The 20,194-nt window shown below is 43.3% G+C and overlaps 1 protein-coding gene and 1 long non-coding RNA gene across 7 annotated transcripts in view; one reads left to right on the forward strand and one right to left on the reverse strand.

Annotated features, from left to right (window-relative positions):
* LOC143787560 (uncharacterized) overlaps nucleotides 1-20,194 on the reverse strand; it is a 131,168-nt gene that overhangs the window by 60,239 nt on the left and 50,735 nt on the right. For all 4 annotated transcript variants that reach the window (XR_013218396.1, XR_013218398.1, XR_013218399.1 and 1 more), the window contains exon 4: nucleotides 1,949-2,398. This is a non-coding gene — a long non-coding RNA (uncharacterized LOC143787560). The remainder of the gene's footprint in view (nucleotides 1-1,948; nucleotides 2,399-20,194) is intronic.
* The window catches only part of LAMB2 (laminin subunit beta 2), a 73,606-nt gene that overhangs the window by 6,558 nt on the left and 46,854 nt on the right, over nucleotides 1-20,194 (forward strand). For all 3 annotated transcript variants that reach the window (XM_077276411.1, XM_077276408.1, XM_077276409.1), the window contains exon 3: nucleotides 18,329-18,501. In XM_077276411.1, coding sequence (XP_077132526.1) covers nucleotides 18,329-18,501 — 173 coding nt within the window. The remainder of the gene's footprint in view (nucleotides 1-18,328; nucleotides 18,502-20,194) is intronic.

Here is a 20,194-nt window from a genome sequence, read left to right on the forward strand (position 1 = left end):
GTGTGTGTGTGTGTGATGGCTGTGTGTGTGTGATGGCTGCATGTGTGATGCATTTGTGTCAAAGCTGCATGTGTTTGTGAGCTGCGTTTGTGATGCTGCGTGTGTATGTGTGATACTGTGTGTGTGATGCTGCATGTGTGTGAGCTGCGTGCCTGTATGTCATTATACAGTATGGAGAACTGTGGCCATAATACAGTATGGAGCATCATGTGGGGTCATTATACAGTATGGAGCATCATGTGCAGTCATTATACAGTATGGAGCATCATGTGCGGTCATTATACAATATGGAGCATCATGTGCAGCCAGTATACAGTATGGAGCATCATGTGTGGTCGTTATACAATATGGAGCATCATGTGCAGTCATTATACAGTATGGAGCATCATGTGCGGTCATTATACAGTATGGAGCATCATGTGCGGTCATTATACAGTATGGAGCATCATGTGTGGCCATTATACAGTATGGAGCATCATGTGTGTTCATTATACAGTATGGAGCATCATGTGCGGTCATTATACAGTATGGAGCATCATGTGCGGTCATTATACAATATGGAGCATCATGTGTGGCCATTATACAGTATGGAGCATCATGTGTGTTCATTATACAGTATGGAGCATCATGTGCAGCCAGTATACAGTATGGAGCATCATGTGCGGTCATTATACAATATGGAGCATCATGTGCGGTCATTATACAGTATGGAGCATCATGTGCAGCCAGTATACAGTATGGAGCATCATGTGCGGTCATTATACAATATGGAGCATCATGTGCGGTCATTATACAGTATGGAGCATCATGTGCGTTCATTATACAGTATGGAGCATCATGTGCGGCCATTATACAGTATGCATGCGGTCATTATACAGTATGGAGCATCATGTGCGGTCATTATACAGTATGGAGCATCATGTGCGGCCATTATACAGTATGGAGCATCATGTGCGGTCATTATACAGTATGGAGCATCATGTGCGGTCATTATACAGTATGGAGCATCATGTGCGGCCATTATACAGTATGGAGCCTCATGTGTGGCCATTATACAGTATGGGGCATCATGTGTGGTCATTATACAGTATGGAGCACTGTGTGGCCATATTTTTTTGTTTATAACTATTGTATATGAAACACTGTGATCAGCAGTGCTAAATGGGTGTGCTTGGGACGTGGATATGGGTGTGACTAATTATGAATGGGTGTGGTCAGAGGCGTGGCCTAAAATTTGCCCCTCTTTCCCATCTTCAAAAGTTGGGAGGTATGGTAATGTATGTACACAGTGACTGCACCAGCAGAATAGTGAGTGCAGCTCTGGGGTATAATACAGGATGTAATTCAGGATCAGTAATGTAATGTATGTACACATTGACTGCACCAGCAGAATAGTGACTGCAGCTCTGGGGTATAATACAGGAGGTAACTCTGGATCAGTAATGTAATGTATGTACACAGTGACTGCACCAGCAGAATAGTGAGTGCAGCTCTGGGGTATAATACAGGATGTAACTCAGGATCAGTAATGTAATGTATGTGCACAGTGACTGCACCATCAGAATAGTGAGTGCAGCTCTGGAGTATAATACAGGAGGTAACTCAGGATCAGTAATGTAATGTATGTACACAGTGACTGCACCAGCAGAATAGTGAGTGCAGCTCTGGAGTATAATACAGGATGTAACTCAGGATCAGTAATGTAATGTATGTACACAGTGACTGCACCAGCAGAATAGTGAGTGCAGCTCTGGAGTATAATACAGGATGTAACTCAGGATCAGTAATGTAATGTATGTACACAGTGACTGCACCAGCAGAATAGTGACTGCAGCTCTGGGGCACAATACAGATTTTAGATAATTGTAGAATACAGTTGATATCTGGACAAATGCTTTACATAAATAAACCGGAATAGTGATGATTACACCCAGATGAGGTTTGTTACCTGTTCCCAGGGGCCATGGAGGAGATTCTGGGATCACCACATTCCTGGCTTTGATGGGAGCTGGCACAGGTGTTCGAACGTGACTGGGAACCAGTTAAATGTCTCATTATAAGACAGTAAGATGGTTGAGGTGACTCTCCAGTCTGGGCATGCAGCTCTGCAGGGTGATATTCTGCACATAACAGTACATTGTATGAGGTTTCTGGATGCAGGTTTCACAACATTGGAGGGAAGATGGCGATGAAATGGCGGTCTCCTGAAAGGGGAAACATTTTCCGTTTGCCAGGCTGCTTGAATCCTCACAGGACCCACTGGATTTTAACTCTCAGCGATTGTGCCAGATTAGAATTCTGGTCTAAAATATTCCGGATTTTAGCAATTAAACTGAATGATGATTATCCAAATCTACAAACAAACTGTTCTCAATCTGTAGGCTGTGGCCACATCTAGCTATGGGGGAAAAAATAAATAAATTATATATATATTATTTAGAAAAGTTTAACATTTTTGTAAGCCACTAAAGCAGTAAAAAAAAAAAAACTTTACAAGTTTAGTGTCACGTAATCGTTCTGACCTGAAAAATCTTGTTCATTTTCACAAAGCAATAAAAATAAAACAGAAGAAACATCGGTTGAATTGCATTTTTTCACCATTTCAATCCACTTTTTCAGGGTTTTTTTCAGTACACTACATAGTAAAACGATTGATGTAATTCAAATATACAAGTCGTCCCGCAAAAAAAAGTAATAGTGACCCCATACAATAATTATGCCCTCAATGTGCCCCCATACAATAATTATGACCCCCTGTGTAACCCCATACAATAACTATGCTCTTTGTGACCCCATATAATTATGCCCTCTTTGTGACCCCATACAATAATTATGCCCTGTTTGTGACCCCATATAATTATGCCCTCTTTGTGACCCCATACAATAATTATGCCCTCTATATGCCTTATAGGGGCTTCAGCTCTCTGGTAGCCGCTTGGACATGTAAAGGCAAAGGGTTTAATGTCAAAGTAAGGTTTATTATCCTTCATAAACTTTGCAGCTCCAAAAGGAAAACAACTTTCTTCAGCACAAATGAATAACAAAACAGTCCTCACTTTTGGGTAAGGCAAAACAAATCAAACCATCTCACCAACTTGGTATTACAGGCACTTCTCAGTCTTTAACATAGACAATCCACCATGAAGGGTCTTTCTCCAGCCCCAGCACAACACACCCAGCTGTTGGTTACTAGGCCTGTAAAAATGGAATATGGGAGCGACCTTTCCCACCCAAGCTCTTTTGGTCTCTCCTAAATCCCGGACCCAAAATCCCGTCAAAATAAAAACCATCTCGGTAACCTATTGTTACTGCTGCACTTTCTCCCAGGACTTACTGTACATCACCGAGGACAGCCACCTCGGTGACACATGCATTCCATCCAGGACCTTACCTACTGCTTTCATACAGCCCCCATATAATAATTAAGCCCTTCTTGTACCTCTATATAATAGTAATGCCTCCTACAAGCCTCCACACTTTATAGATATCTGTTGTGAATTTGGATTCTGGGCTCCCCCGGTGGCTACTGGTGGAATTGAACTGGTGTCTTCATCTTCTCTGTTCACCTGTTCCCATCAAGATGTGGGAGTCGCTATATAACCTTGCTGCTCTGTTAGTTGCTTGCCGGTCAACAATGTTATCAGAAGCCTCTCTGTGCTTGTTCCTGCTCCTAGACAACTACTAGATAAGTTGGACTCTTGTCCATGTTTGTTTTTGCATTTTTGTTCCAGTTCACAGCTGTAGTTTCGTTACTGTGTCTGGAAAGCTCTTGTGAACAGGAATTGCCACTCTGGTGTTATGAGTTAATGCCAGAGTTTTAAAGTAATTTCTGGATGGTGTTTTGATAGGGTTTTTTAGCTGACCATGAAAGTGTCCTTTCTGTCTTCTGCTATGTAGTAAGTGGACCTCAAATTTGCTAAACCTATTTTCATACTACGTTTGTTATTTCATCTTGATTCACCGCCAATACATGTGGGGGGCCTCTGTCTCCTTTCGGGGTATTTCTCTAGAGGTGAGCTAGGACTAATATTTTCCTCTGCTAGTTTTATTTAGTCCTCCGGCTGGTGCTGGGCATCTAGAATCAACGTAGGCATGCTACCCGGCCACTGCTAGTTGTGCGTTAGGTTTAGTTCATGGTCAGCTCAGTTTCCATCTTCCAAGAGCTAGTTCCTATATATGCTGATGCTATGATCTCTTGCCATTGAGATCATGACAGTTTGACCGGCCCACTAAAGGGTTAAAATCCTTGGCTGAGAAAGGAGAGAAATAAGTAGTCTGCTGAAATTTTTTTTTTTTTTTTTCTCTCCTTTGAATGGCTCTGTGTTCACCTGTTTGCAATGGATCTTCAGAGTGTAACTGCAGGTTTGAATAATCTCGCCACGAAGGTACAAAATTTGCAAGATTTTGTTTGTCATGCACCTGTATCTGAGCCGAGAATTCCTTTGCCGGAATTTTTCTCGGGGAATAGATCTGGGTTTCAGAATTTTCGAAATAATTGCAAATTATTTTTGTCCCTGAAATCTCGCTCTGCCGGAGATCCTGCACAGCAGGTCAGGATTGTGATTTCCTTGCTCCGGGGCGACCCTCAAGACTGGGCTTTTTCATTGACACCAGGGGATCCTGCGTTGCTCAATGTGGATGCGTTTTTTCTGGCCTTGGGGTTGCTTTATGACGAACCTCATTTGGAGCTTCAGGCAGAAAAAACTTTGATGTCCCTATCTCAGGGGCAAGATGAAGCGGAAATTTACTGCCAAAGATTCCGTAAATGGTCTGTGCTTACTCAGTGGAATGAGTGCGCCCTGGCGGCGACTTTCAGAGAGGGTCTCTCTGATGCCATTAAGGATGTTATGGTGGGGTTCCCTGTGCCTGCGGGTCTGAATGAGTCCATGACAATGGCTATTCAGATCGATAGGCGTTTGCGGGAGCGCAAACCTGTGCACCATCTGGCGGTGTCCATTGAGAAGTCGCCAGAGAGTATGCAGTGTGATAGAATTCTGTCCCGAAGCGAGCGGCAGAATTTTAGACGGAAAAATGGGTTGTGTTTCTATTGTGGTGATTCTACTCATGTTATATCAGCATGCTCTAAGCGCACTAAAAAGCTTGGTAAATCTGTTTCCATTTGCACCTTACCGTCTAAGTTTATTCTATCTGTGACCCTGATTTGCTCTTTGTCTTCTATTACCACGGACGCCTATGTCGACTCTGGCGCCGCTTTGAGTCTTATGGATTGGTCCTTTGCCAAACGCTGTGGGTATGATTTAGAGCCTTTGGAGACTCCTATTCCTCTGAAGGGGATTGACTCCACCCCATTGGCTAATAATAAACCACAATACTGGACACAAGTAACTATGCGTATTAATCCGGATCACCAGGAGATTATTCGTTTTCTGGTGCTGTATAATCTACATGATGATTTGGTGCTAGGATTGCCTTGGCTGCAATCTCACAACCCAGTCCTCGACTGGAAAGCTATGTCTGTGTTGAGCTGGGGATGTAAGGGGACGCATGGGGACGTACCTGTGGTTTCCATTTCATCATCTATTCCCTCTGAAATTCCTGAGTTCCTGTCTGACTATCGTGACGTCTTTGAAGAATCCAAGCTTGGTTCGTTACCTCCGCACCGAGAGTGCGATTGTGCCATAGATTTAATCCCGGGTAGTAAATACCCAAGGGGTCGTTTATTTAATCTGTCTGTGCCTGAACATGCTGCTATGCGTGAATATATAAAGGAGTCCTTGGAAAAGGGACATATTCGTCCATCGTCATCTCCCTTAGGAGCCGGTTTTTTCTTCGTGTCAAAAAAAGACGGCTCTTTGAGACCATGTATTGATTATCGGCTTTTGAATAAAATCACTGTTAAATATCAATACCCATTGCCGTTGCTGACTGATTTGTTTGCTCGCATAAAGGGGGCCAAGTGGTTCTCTAAGATTGACCTTCGTGGGGCGTATAATTTGGTGCGAATCAGGCAGGGGGATGAGTGGAAAACCGCATTTAATACGCCCGAGGGCCATTTTGAGTATTTAGTGATGCCTTTTGGTCTTTCAAATGCTCCGTCAGTTTTCCAGTCCTTTATGCATGATATTTTTCGCGATTATTTGGATAAATTTATGATTGTGCATCTGGATGATATTCTGATTTTTTCGGATGACTGGGACTCTCATGTCCAGCAAGTCAGGAGGGTTTTTCAGGTTTTGCGGTCTAATTCTTTGTGTGTGAAGGGTTCTAAGTGTGTTTTTGGGGTACAGAGGATTTCCTTTTTGGGATATATTTTTTCCCCCTCTTCCATTGAAATGGATCCTGTCAAGGTTCAAGCTATTTGTGATTGGACGCAGCCCTCTTCTCTTAAGAGTCTTCAGAAATTTTTGGGCTTTGCTAACTTTTATCGTCGATTTATTGCTGGTTTTTCGGATATTGCTAAGCCATTGACCGATTTGACTAAGAAGGGTGCTGATGTTGCTGATTGGTCCCCTGATGCTGTGGAGGCCTTTCGGGAGCTTAAGCGCCGTTTTTCCTCTGCCCCTGTGTTGCGTCAGCCTGATGTTGCTCTACCTTTTCAGGTTGAGGTCGACGCTTCTGAGATCGGAGCTGGGGCAGTGTTGTCGCAGAAAAGTTCTGACTGCTCCGTGATGAGGCCTTGTGCCTTCTTTTCCCGTAAATTTTCGCCCGCTGAGCGGAATTATGATGTTGGGAATCGGGAGCTTTTGGCCATGAAGTGGGCTTTTGAGGAGTGGCGCCATTGGCTTGAGGGGGCCAGACATCAGGTGGTGGTATTGACTGACCACAAAAATTTGGTTTATCTTGAGACCGCCAGGCGCCTGAATCCTAGACAGGCGCGCTGGTCATTATTTTTCTCTCGGTTTAATTTTGTGGTGTCATACCTACCGGGTTCTAAGAATGTTAAGGCGGATGCCCTTTCTAGGAGTTTTGAGCCTGACTCGCCTGGTAACTCTGAGCCCACAGGTATCCTTAAGGATGGAGTGGTATTGTCAGCCGTTTCTCCAGACCTGCGGCGGGCCTTGCAGGAGTTTCAGGCGGATAGACCTGATCGTTGCCCACCTGATAAACTGTTTGTTCCTGATGATTGGACCAGTAGAGTCATCTCTGAGGTTCATTCTTCTGCGTTGGCAGGTCATCCTGGCATTTTTGGTACCAGGGATTTGGTGGCAAGGTCCTTCTGGTGGCCTTCCCTGTCACGAGATGTGCGAGGCTTTGTGCAGTCTTGTGACGTTTGTGCTCGGGCCAAGCCTTGTTGTTCTCGGGCTAGTGGATTGTTGTTGCCCTTGCCTATTCCTAAGAGGCCTTGGACGCACATCTCGATGGATTTTATTTCAGATCTGCCTGTTTCTCAGAAGATGTCTGTCATCTGGGTGGTGTGTGACCGTTTCTCTAAGATGGTCCATTTGGTTCCTCTGCCCAAGTTGCCTTCTTCTTCCGAGTTGGTTCCTCTGTTTTTTCAAAATGTTGTTCGTTTGCATGGTATTCCTGAGAATATCGTTTCTGACAGAGGGACCCAATTCGTGTCTAGATTTTGGCGGGCATTCTGTGCTAGGATGGGCATAGATTTATCTTTTTCGTCCGCTTTCCATCCTCAGACGAATGGCCAGACTGAGCGGATTAATCAGACCCTGGAGACATATCTGAGGTGTTTTGTGTCTGCTGACCAGGATGATTGGGTTGCTTTTTTGCCATTGGCGGAGTTCGCTCTCAATAATCGGGCCAGCTCTGCCACTTTGGTGTCCCCGTTTTTCTGTAATTCGGGGTTTCATCCTCGATTTTCCTCTGGTCATGTGGAATCTTCGGATTGTCCTGGAGTGGATGCTGTGGTGGAGAGATTGCATCAGATCTGGGGGCAGGTGGTGGACAATTTGAGGTTGTCCCAGGAGAAGACTCAGCTTTTTGCTAACCGCCGTCGTCGTGTTGGTCCTCGTCTTCATGTTGGGGACTTGGTGTGGTTGTCTTCTCGTTTTGTCCCTATGAGGGTCTCTTCTCCTAAGTTTAAGCCTCGGTTCATCGGCCCGTATAAGATATTGGAGATTCTTAACCCTGTTTCCTTCCGTTTGGACCTCCCTGCATCCTTTTCTATTCATAACGTTTTTCATCGGTCATTATTGCGCAGGTATGAGGTACCGGTTGTGCCTTCCGTTGAGCCTCCTGCTCCGGTGTTGGTTGAGGGTGAGTTGGAGTACGTTGTGGAGAAAATCTTAGACTCTCGTGTTTCCAGACGGAGACTCCAGTATCTGGTCAAGTGGAAGGGATACGGCCAGGAGGATAATTCTTGGGTGAATGCATCTGATGTTCATGCCTCTGATCTGGTTCGTGCCTTTCATAGGGCCCATCCTGATCGCCCTGGTGGTTCGGGTGAGGGTTCGGTGCCCCCTCCTTGAGGGGGGGGTACTGTTGTGAATTTGGATTCTGGGCTCCCCCGGTGGCTACTGGTGGAATTGAACTGGTGTCTTCATCTTCTCTGTTCACCTGTTCCCATCAAGATGTGGGAGTCGCTATATAACCTTGCTGCTCTGTTAGTTGCTTGCCGGTCAACAATGTTATCAGAAGCCTCTCTGTGCTTGTTCCTGCTCCTAGACAACTACTAGATAAGTTGGACTCTTGTCCATGTTTGTTTTTGCATTTTTGTTCCAGTTCACAGCTGTAGTTTCGTTACTGTGTCTGGAAAGCTCTTGTGAACAGGAATTGCCACTCTGGTGTTATGAGTTAATGCCAGAGTTTTAAAGTAATTTCTGGATGGTGTTTTGATAGGGTTTTTTAGCTGACCATGAAAGTGTCCTTTCTGTCTTCTGCTATGTAGTAAGTGGACCTCAAATTTGCTAAACCTATTTTCATACTACGTTTGTTATTTCATCTTGATTCACCGCCAATACATGTGGGGGGCCTCTGTCTCCTTTCGGGGTATTTCTCTAGAGGTGAGCTAGGACTAATATTTTCCTCTGCTAGCTTTATTTAGTCCTCCGGCTGGTGCTGGGCATCTAGAATCAACGTAGGCATGCTACCCGGCCACTGCTAGTTGTGCGTTAGGTTTAGTTCATGGTCAGCTCAGTTTCCATCTTCCAAGAGCTAGTTCCTATATATGCTGATGCTATGATCTCTTGCCATTGAGATCATGACAGATATCCCCCTTTGAGCCCTCAAATTCTCAGATTTTCAATGAAGAGAAACATTAAGTCAAACTCTCCTCCCATGATGAGCGGCGAGATGCTCACCTACCACCCTGTAGGCTGGTAGTGTTATGGAGTGACATCATTGCACCACCTGAAGTCCTCTGTACATGCCCGCCCCATTGTAGGCTGCCAGTCTAGAGCAACTTAAGACTTCCCAGGGTGAGTGGCCAAGGGCGTCCTGCTCCCCCACACATTGTAGACACATACGCAGTTAAAATCAGTGTCTGTCTGGGGATCCAGGCGGCCCCCTTGCCCTTCGGGCCCAGTCACGGTCGCACCCAAGACAACCACCGGACAGAATACCTTAAGTGTCATTTGACAGCACTGTCAGTTAGAGAGTGGCCCAATATAGTGCCAAAGTGAGTGCGTTATTAATAGTGCCAACCCGTGTCCTATTCATAGTACATACACAATGCCCCATTATTAGGGCCTGCAAGAAAGTATCCCCACAAACCGCATCAGTCACGCCAACGAACAGTGCCAGGTCAGAGCTCGTGTAACGGTGCGAATACCCTTGAACGCTTCCAGACGTCTCCAGGGCTGCGGTGCCGGGTACAGGATCTCCGCGGCCGCTGCTATATTAGGACACACGCTCTATTAATGGCACCTGAATGGGCCTTTTGTCACTGAACTATAAATGTGAGCGCAGGATCAGGACTCAAATCTTACAAACCTACAATCGTCCACAACCCCATGTGATTCGACAGCTGAAACTACAACTCCCAGCATGTCCTGACAGCTGCAGATAATAACGACCTGAAGGGGCTCAAAGTGTAATACCAGACACGGCCTCTGGATAAGAGTGGCGCTGTTTCTAAAAAAAACCCAAAACCCTCATATAGTCCTTTAATAGGTGTCAGAGTTACAGAGAGTGAGAAAATACAACAGGGACAGTAAAGGGTTATCCCCAACATTGCCAGGATAGGTGACACACCCTGAAAAGCCACTGCGTCATGGGACTGCCCAAGGACTGTACTCGGCAGTCCCATGGACAATAGGTGGAGCGACGTTGTGTGCTCTATTCTGACGGAACATTTCAGAGCCCTGTGATAAGGGATAATTTACAATGTCAGAAACGCCCCTTTAAGCATTCCCTTAAGTCACTGATGACATCATAGCAGTGACACCTGACGTGCTGATGTCATCATGAGCTGAAAATGACAGCCCAATCTGGACACTTCCTCCTGCTGGCGTAGTGAGGGCCGTTACATGTTCCCAGTAGGTGCCAGATCATTGGCATGTCCCTGCCAGGTTCACACGGGGGTCTCGGGTGTCATAGTCCCAGTGGGCCCCTCTTTCCTCCTCATCTTCTGACTATAACCTTGAGATGTATCAGGGCTTGTTTTGTTCCAGCACAAGCTGTAGTTTTTATTGGTACCATTTTGTGGTTTTTGATCACTTTTTATTCCCTTGTTTTGGGATGAAATTATAAAAAAACGCAAATTTCTATTTTCTTTGTCTGTTTTGGCGTTCAGCGTAGGGAACAATTATTATAATATTGTATTTGTGCAGATAGTTACACAAGCAACGATTCCAAATATGTTTTGTTTTAATTATTATTTACATTTTTATAGAGATTTTATATATATATATATACAGTTATATGAAAAAGTTTGGGCACCCCCATTAATCTTAAGCTTAACGTTTGATAAAAATTGTTTTTTTTGCAACTGAAAACTTTGCAATATGAAACTGAAATAGCTGTTGCAAAAAAAAACAATTTTTATAAAACATTAAGCTTAAGATTAATAGGGGTGCCCAAACTTTCATATAACTGTGTGTGTATATATATATATATATATATATATATATATATATATATATATATATATATATATATATATATATATATATATATATATATATATATATATATATATATATACAGCATATGTAAAAACATATATATGTGTGTATATTGTTTTTGTTTTTTTTTTATATTTTTTATTGCTTCCCCTAGGGTAATTGAGGCTCTAATCGCTTGTACTATACACTGAAATACTATAATACTACAGCCTAGCGTAAAATTACCGTTTTCCAATTTTTAACCTCTTAGCTGCCTCTGTCACAACTAGCAGCAGCATCTAGGTGGTTTATTCTGATGATGCAGCAGATCCATAAATTGAGCACACAAGGCCTCGCCACACATTTGCCCAGGTTTGTCGGGTTCTGGCGCCCTGATCCCTACGCGGATTACGCCATACTGTGGCTTCATCTGCCTAATTATAGCAGATCTATAAGCAGCCCCCCCACGGATGTGAGTGACAGTATATACATGGCGCACGATCAGGACATATTGTTCTGAGTGTCTGAAAACAGATGCAGCTCTGCGATAACATTACAGTACGCGCTGGCACTGAGCGAGCAAGGTCCCGGGAACGTCTTCTACTCCCCATCGTATGGATGCCATGAGACAATCGTATCCCTGTTCTGCGGCCATCGCAGCTGTAGTATCGCGGAGCCAAGCTACATATTTGTGCTGTAACATCATTGTCCTGATATTACTGCATTATAATGTTATTACGGCCACATCGGATTATTCGGGAGGAATGTGCTAGGTTTGGATACGTCCATCTCCCATGACGCTTATCCCACGTGCAGATGGACGGTTAAAGGGGCGCAACTTATAATGCTATAGCACTGCACATAGGAGGCAAGAGGCACTTATCATGGGGGAAGACATTTTGGTGGACTTTCTGCCAGTCAAAACATTATAGACGACTGCCCAGCTGGATATGGCTGATAACAGAGAACAATACATTGCATTTAGTCTTTTGGCACCATTTGCTCATGCACTGTATGGCGGTTTTATTTGAGCACTGTATGGCGGTATTGCAGTCTATAGTGGTGGCATCAAATAGCGTTTAATTATAAGTTTATCTGGATGATGTACGGAGCTGATAATTATGTACCGTACGGTATGGTTACTTGTACAGTACATGGCGGTACGTTACATGGCGGACGCTCCCACAACACGCCGCCATTCAATGAAACCTTACAATTTCAGCTTCCGCCCCATAGTTCTGCAGGGGATCAGGACAGTCCGTGTTTTTAGCGCCAATTTTCGTGGATGTCATGTTGATTGTGGCACACAAAGCAAACTAATGTCCCCATACCCGTGCCCACTTTTAGGCCACCCCGCTCCAGGCCCATTTCATGCCCTCTGACGGTATAGTGGGTGCCATCTAATTACGGAGTCCCCTTTTGTCACACACACAAGGGCTGCTCTATGGGGGTTCAGAATATCTGCCAAGAGACAGAAGACACTGGCGGTGCACTGACACATTGACAGGCCGGGAAATAGTCGTTATAATAACAGCAAATAATATTTGGTGAATTGTTAGTTAAGCAATTACTTTAAGTAATATTTGATGTAACAATAAAAATGACACCTCTCTTGTATTCATCCGATGTGCCAGTGCTGAGAAACCGAGCTTTAAAGCTACATGCAGATTAGCCAGGAAGTGCACTGGGGGCGTGTCTATGCACTCAGAATACATCGACACGCCCCCAGTGCACCACCAGAGTAATCTGCATGTGACTTCAAAGCTCGATTTCTCAGCACTGGCACATCGGATTAATACAAGACAGGTGTCATTTTTATCATTGTATGAAGACCTATACAGCTGGACTCCAGAGACAAGGCCGCGATGTGTACAGATCAGTCATCATTTATTATTTACAGCTTTTCTCTATTGTTTCCTGCTTTACATGGCCGCAGTGACAGCTCTACGGAAAGATGGCATCGCCCCAAGTTATACCGCTGTCGTTTTGTTGGATTGGCCCTTGATGTGACCTGAGTTACCCCTGGTCGTTCTCAATGTCTTATATGCATCTGCATTATATCACCCATGGCCAATATAAGCCCCCGCTCTGTGTGTCCGTGATTTTATATAACATTGCGACATGCTTCATTCTATGTGACATTATGGTGGTTTTATGCTACGGCGCTATATGGCGGCACCGGAGTGTCTATAAGACACAGAAATCACTGTAATATTATAATTACTTAACCTTAGGTCCTGATGGTGATCTTCAGCCTACTTAAAAGCAAAAAATAAAAAATAAATAAATAAATATCCCCGTATTTAATGAATCCCCTTCTTTTCATAGATACTATTTTGTCTCTTTAAAAAAAAAACAACTGAAGAAGAGTATAAAAAAAAATCCTTGTTTGTGTCTAGGGAACTGAGCCATGTAAGACAACTGCCTGCAGCAGGAGCCTCTCCCCTTCCTGCTAGGTCCAGCCCCTTTTCTTACCGCTAGGTCCTGCCCCTTTAGCTACAGGGTGGAGCTTCAGCCAGTCGCCCGCCACTGATGGAGTTAGACAACAGCAGACATATTTAAAGGGGCCGATTCATTATTGCTTTTGCGCCTTTTTTCGTCTAGTTTTGTGCATCTCTTGCCTTTTTTTCATCTTCCTCCTTTTTAACGTCACTATTTTGTGTAAGTATGTATTATTTTGCCATCATGGGCCGGGTTTGGGCTTTCCATGGAGGTATTACATGGTGCTTATTAAAATCAATAGACTATGGCTGTCCACCCCTGCTAATGGAGGATATCCATATAGCTGGTGAGACAACCCTTTTAAGAGTAAACCTGTCCTCATAAGAATACCTTCCGATCCACCAGCATCATGGAGCAGGAGAAACTGAGCAGATGGATGAATATGTTTGTGTAAAAACATTCAGTATCACTTCTAATTTACCAATTGAAATTTATGACCATTCTGGGTTTAAGGAGTCCACAGGAATGAGGACCGCCCACTGGACTCTTAAGCCAAGGATGTGCATAGATTTTATTTCCATCATTATACTATAAGTTATACTGAATCTTTGTACACAAAACTATATATCATTCTGCTCAGCGTCTGCTCTGTAGCGGATTCATAGTGACAGGTTCCCTTTAACTAGAATTTCCATCTGTCATTGTAACTGTGAATCGAAAGTGAGAAATAAACTCCAATGGAGGAGGCACAGTGGCCTGATTTGAGATATATGTATATTTATATATATATATATATATATATATATATATATAATTTTATTTATTTTCTATTGTTTACTATCTTAATTAGTATATATTTAAAATATTTTTTTAAAATATTTTTTTTAATATACAGTACAGTACAGACCAAAAGTTTGGACACACCTTCTCATTTAAAGATTTTTCTGTATTTTCATTACTATGAACATTGTACATTCACACTGAAGGCATCAAAACTATGAATTAACACATGTGGAATTATATACTTAACAAAAAAGTGTGAAACAACTGAAAATATGTCTTATATTCTAGGTTCATCAAAGTAAGACAACTTTTGCTTTGATGACTGCTTTGCACACTCTTGGCATTCTCTTGATGAGCTTCAAGAGGTAGTTACCGGGAATGGTTTTCACTCCACAGGTGTGCCCTGTCAGGTTTAATAAGTGGGATTTCTTGCCTTATAAATGGGGTTGGGACCATCAGTTGTGTTGTGCAGAAGTCTGGTGGATACACAGCTGATAGTCCTACTGAATAGACTGTTAGAATTTGTATTATTTGGTCTGCACTGTATATTATACAGTTATATATTTCTTTATTTTTTAATTAGTATATATAAATTAATGAAAATATTTTCAAATTTTTTTAGTGTACATTTATGTATTTAATTTTTAATTAGTATATACACATTAATCAAAAATTTTTTGTACAGTTTAGTTTTTTTTAATTTTTATATTATACATTTATATATTTAATTTGTAATTAGTGTATATATATATATATATATATATATATATATATATATATATATATATAAAAATTAATTTTTTTGTAGTAATAGCGCACATCCCTCGACCGCAAGTAGGTTGTGAAATGCTCTAAAAGTCGCCATATTGAGGCATCGTAGTGAAAGCGCAGATGAAGCCGGCAGGAAATCGCCATTCATGCTCATTATTTCACATAATAAGTAACAAAAGATGTTATTAGAAGATAAGCGGGCGAGGCCGGGATCCGCTGCGGACCTGCATTGTGCTTCCCGTAGCGCTGCGCCATCAGTCGAAAGACACAGGGACCAGTGCCAGAGCTACTGGTGGAGGAAATGGGAGTTTTACAAGCCAAACATTAACCCTTTCACTGCCTGCAAGGCCAAGTGCTGAACAGCAAAGCCTCTGATTGGACAACAATCCGCCAAATGAGAGAGAATTTGTACCATTTATCTGTTTGCAGCAGAACATTTGGGGCTCGTAAGAATAAAATTGGAACTCAGAAATACCTTTTTTCCTAGAATATTTCCCCTAAAAAAAAAAAAAAAATAATAAAAAAAAATCATTGGGATTCCTGCTTTTGGGACCCCAAAGATTAACTGTAATCTGCAGGAAGCAAGTATTTTAACTCCCTGCAGCGCCACCACAGGGGAAATGTAGCATTACACGGCGGTGTCCTATAAAAGCAATGGGCTGCATGGACATGTTGGGTCCTCCGGCGTCAGCAGATTGGTTAAGGCGTCCATCAGTCCTTTGGGAGAAAGGCGCATTACACAGGTTTCTGGATGATATTTTCAAATGCAAAGGACTATTTGTCTAAAATGAATCTCCCCTTTAAAAAGGATCTGTCAACAGGAAAAAATGTCAATTTTTATTTCATTTTATTCCCCTTCTTCCCCTGATTATTTAAGTAGTTTTTTTTTTTTTTAATCTGCCATAAGGATCCAAAGATACGGGCCTTTTCGTTTAGTGCAAAATGTGTATGTTCTTTACTAAAGGGGCGTGGTGCATCAAAGGGGCGTGGCAAAGACACGCCCCAGAGGATCCTGTGAGCAACGCCCCTTTGGCAAAGATCCTAAAAATTATGACTAAATAAAGAGGCCCGTATCTCTGGAACCGCATGGCAGATTTAAATAAAACAAAAAGCAGCAAAATGAGAGGAGAGGCGAGAATAAAATAGGATCTCAAAATGGCCTATTTTAACCTGATGACATGTACTCTTTAAGGGTAATCTAAGCCTCAACATTTTTTATTGCTATCTACCGACTTTCATGACCAGAAGAATTGGAGATGTCACAAATAGAGCAACCCTGCAGGATTGCCCTGTAAAGCAGTAGGCTCACTGTTAAAGGAATTTTGTTCAGACTTTACCATTGATAGTCTATCCTTAAGAGAGATCAATCTCAGACCGTTGGGGTCCAACTTCTGGCGCTCTCATCAATTAACGGATTGGAGGGGCGGAGCTCTCTGGCTTTGAGTATCAGATGCAGCGCCACACGTTATGTAGTGGCCGTACCGGGTACTGCAGCTCATTCTCATTTGTTATAAAGGATGCAGCAGGACCAGTGACGGTCACTACAATATGTATGAAGCTACATTGCAGCGCTCTCCGCGGCCTCTTCGATCACTTGATCGTGGATATCCTGACTCCCACCGATCTCATATTGTTGACCAAGAAAACCCCTTTAAATTTTCATACTGGAAAAATTATGATTTCCTTAGGAGCTGCAGCCAACAACCTCTGTCCCACAAAGGGTTACAGCCGGGCAGTGCCATCAAACCTGTCCTCTGAGTCAGATGGTGGGAGAACCGGCCCGATATCCGCTCAGAGGGATTTTCCAGCTGGAATGTGGGAGTGACGACTCTGGAAAGTACAATAACGGACGGGATCAAAATTCTTCCTCTGAAATGATTAGATGGGAATTGTAAGAAAAAGCAAGCTGTCCTGGCAGGGAGGTGGCCGAGGAATTTACATGGGGGAGATAAGGGGCCGGTGATCCAGGGGCCCGGCCTGGGGGATAAATATACCCACATTCTGCCGAGGTGTCGCTGGGTCTCTCCTGTGTGTATTTTGGGACAGACAGGAATGACCATGGTTCGCTTTTACTTTTATGAGACGGTTTTAGAACATATTCAGATGCTCTCAGGACGCGTCATGGCGGAGTCTATAACGGGCCGCAGCAGGTGGGTAGTGGAGGGGGGCACAAACTTTCCTGGACCTCATAGGAATGACTCTAATAATGAGAAATAAATCAGGACTGATGTTTACAGTCCCCAAATAGAAGAAACGACGTCCTCCTCCACAGCAAGTCGTTCCCATTTCTTTGTGTGTAAATTTTCAGAAGCCTCCAAAAAATCCTCCTAGTATAAAACCATAAATAAAATCCAGGGAGGAGGGAGATGCAGCTGCAGTTTCTTTTCCCTGTAAAGAGCCATTCACATTTCCAGCTGCAAATTTTCAGAAACCTCCAAAGTTTATGAAAAAACATTCGAAGTATAAAATGAGAAGTAAAAAACAGGGAGGAGGGAGATGCAGCTGCAGTTTCTCTCCTCTATGGTTTCTCTCCTCTATGGTTTCTCTCATCTATGGTGCACCGTTCACATTTCCATCTGCAAATTTTTAGAAACATCAGTTTCCAAAAAAAATCCTTCTAGTATATAACCATAACTAGAAATCAGGTAGGAGGGAGATGCAGCTGCAGATTCTTTCCTATATTCTGTGATGTTCTCATTTTTCTGCCTCTATGGTCTCTGCAAATGTTCAAAACCTCCTTAGTCTCCAAAAAATCCATCTAGTATAAAACCAAAAATAAAAAACAGGGAGGAGGGAGATGCAGCTGCAGTTTCCCTACTATATTCTTTGACACTCTTATTTTCCTGCCTATAGAATCTCTGGAAATTTTCAGAACCCTGCTTTGTCTCCAAAAAAATCAGTCTAGTATAAAACCAAAATAAAAACCAAGGAGGAGGGAGATGCAGCTGCAGTTTCTCTCCTGTACTCGGTGACGTTCCCATTTTCCTACCTATATGGACTCTGTAAATATTCAGGAATCTCCTTAGTTTCTAAAAAGTCCTTCTTATGTAAAACCATAATTCGAAATCAGGGAGGAGGGAGATGCAGCTGCAGTTTCTCTGCTGTATGCGCGGATTGGGGAAGACAAGCGGCATGAACATCAATCTTAATTCTGCACCATGTGCTATCAGTAAATAAGAAAATAACTTGTACTGGGCCAGCAACTCTGACAGCTGGAGGTTCGCTACTTTATCTCACTTTTTTATGGGCTGATCATCAATACTGCCGCCCCGGACGACCCTACAGTTATACAACCTATATTCTGAAAATTGCAAAATGTGTTGTAAGACCGATATCCTGAATAATAACACGACGGTTGCATTTCTCTGCAGCGCTGGCGGTTGGCGTATTTTCCCAGATTCCAGAGCAGCCACATGGCTGTTCTCAAGGCAGCTGCTATCCTGCCACCGGAGACCTTCTCGTTGGCCGGGCGGATAAACTGAAGGCTACGTCAACCTGTGGACTGCACCGAGCACAGCCCTATTGTATCGTGAGTCATCTTCAGGTGGGTGATGCCAGAAGGCCGAGAAAACAGAAGATGTGATCCATTTAGAGGGCAGAAAGCCAAAAATATTCACTGTTGGAGAAACCATGTAACATGTCTATGTCAAGCAGATTCCAGGGGCGCTAGTACTATTTTTTGAATGGGAATCTTCCAATTGGTTCCTTTGTGACCCTCTCATGTGACCCATTGGAGCCGTTAAAATCAGCTTTCCTTGTGGACTAGAGTGAAGGACGGGTTCAATTAAGCTTCCCTGGTGGATTAGAGTGAAGGGCAGGTTCATTAAAGCTTCCCTGGTGGATTAGAGTGAAAGACAGGTTCATTTAATCTTCCCTGGTGGATTAGAGTGAAGGACGGGTTCATTTAAGCTTCCCTGGTGGACTAGAGTGAAGGACGGGTTCAATTAAGCTTCCCTGGTGGATTAGAGTGAAGGGCAGGTTCATTAAAGCTTCCCTGGTGGATTAGAGTGAAAGACAGGTTCATTTAAGCTTCCCTGGTGGACTAGAGTGAAGGACGGGTTCATTTAATCTTCCCTGGTGGACTAGAGTGAAGGACAGGTTCAGTTAAGCTTCCCTGGTGGATTAGAGTGAAGGGCAGGTTCATTAAAGCTTCCCTGGTGGATTAGAGTGAAGGACGGGTTCAGTTAAGCTTCCCTGGTGGACTAGAGTGAAGGACGGGTTCATTTAAGCTTCCCTGGTGGTTTACGGCAGAGAATAGATTCTTGTCAGATTTACTGGATGTCTAGAGAAGGTGTCATGTACACTTCCCTCATGGTTTAGGGTAGTGAATTGACTCATGCCATCTTCCCTGGTGGTCTAGGGTAAAGGAGAGGATCATAAAAGCTTTCCTGGTGGTTTACAGTAAAAGAGAGGTTCATGAAAAGTTTGCTTGTGGTCTAGAGCAAAGGACAGATGCATTTAAGCTTCCCTGGTGGACTAGAGTGAAGGACAGGTTCATCTAGGCTTCCCTGGTGGTTTAGGGTAGAGAATGGATTCTTACCAGATTTCCTGGTGGTCTAGACAAGGTGTCATGTAAACTTCCCTCACGGGTTAGGGGAGTGAATGGATTCATGCCATCTTCCCTGGTAGTCTAGAGTAAAAGGAGAGGATCCTTAATTTTTTTTTCTGGTGGTCTAGATTAAAGCAGGAGAGGTTAATGAAAGCTTTTCTGGTAGTCTACAGTAAAGGAGGGGTGCATGAAGGCTTCCCTGGAGGTCTATGGTAGTGGGTAAGTTTATGCCATCCTACATGGTTGTGCAGAATAGTGGACGTATTATTGCGCCCTTTCCTGTTGCTGTAAGGTCATGGGCAGATTAATGGCATTTTCCCTGGTGGTCTACAGTAAGGACCAGGTTCATATAACCTTTCCTGGTGGTTTAGGATAGAGAATGGATTCATGCCAGCTTTCTAGTATAGAGGAGTGGGTAACATTTATTTCCTGGTGGTCTAGTGTAGTGAATGGTTTCATGCCAGCTTCCTTGGTGGTCTTGAGTATGGGAAGAATGAATGAAAGCTTTCCTGGTTGTTCATAGTCATACTGGTCGATGTCACCTTTCCTGGCCTTCAATGGTAGTGGAAAAATGTATGACAATTTCCCTGGTGGTCTAGAGCAGAAGACGTGAGTGCAAGCTTCTCCTGATGGGTTATGGTAGTGAATAGTTTATAATCTTCTTCCCTGGTGGTCTAGGGTAGTGGAT

Source organism: Ranitomeya variabilis, chromosome 8 (genome assembly GCF_051348905.1).
Source record: "Ranitomeya variabilis isolate aRanVar5 chromosome 8, aRanVar5.hap1, whole genome shotgun sequence".
In the NCBI taxonomy this organism is placed as follows: domain Eukaryota; kingdom Metazoa; phylum Chordata; class Amphibia; order Anura; family Dendrobatidae; genus Ranitomeya; species Ranitomeya variabilis.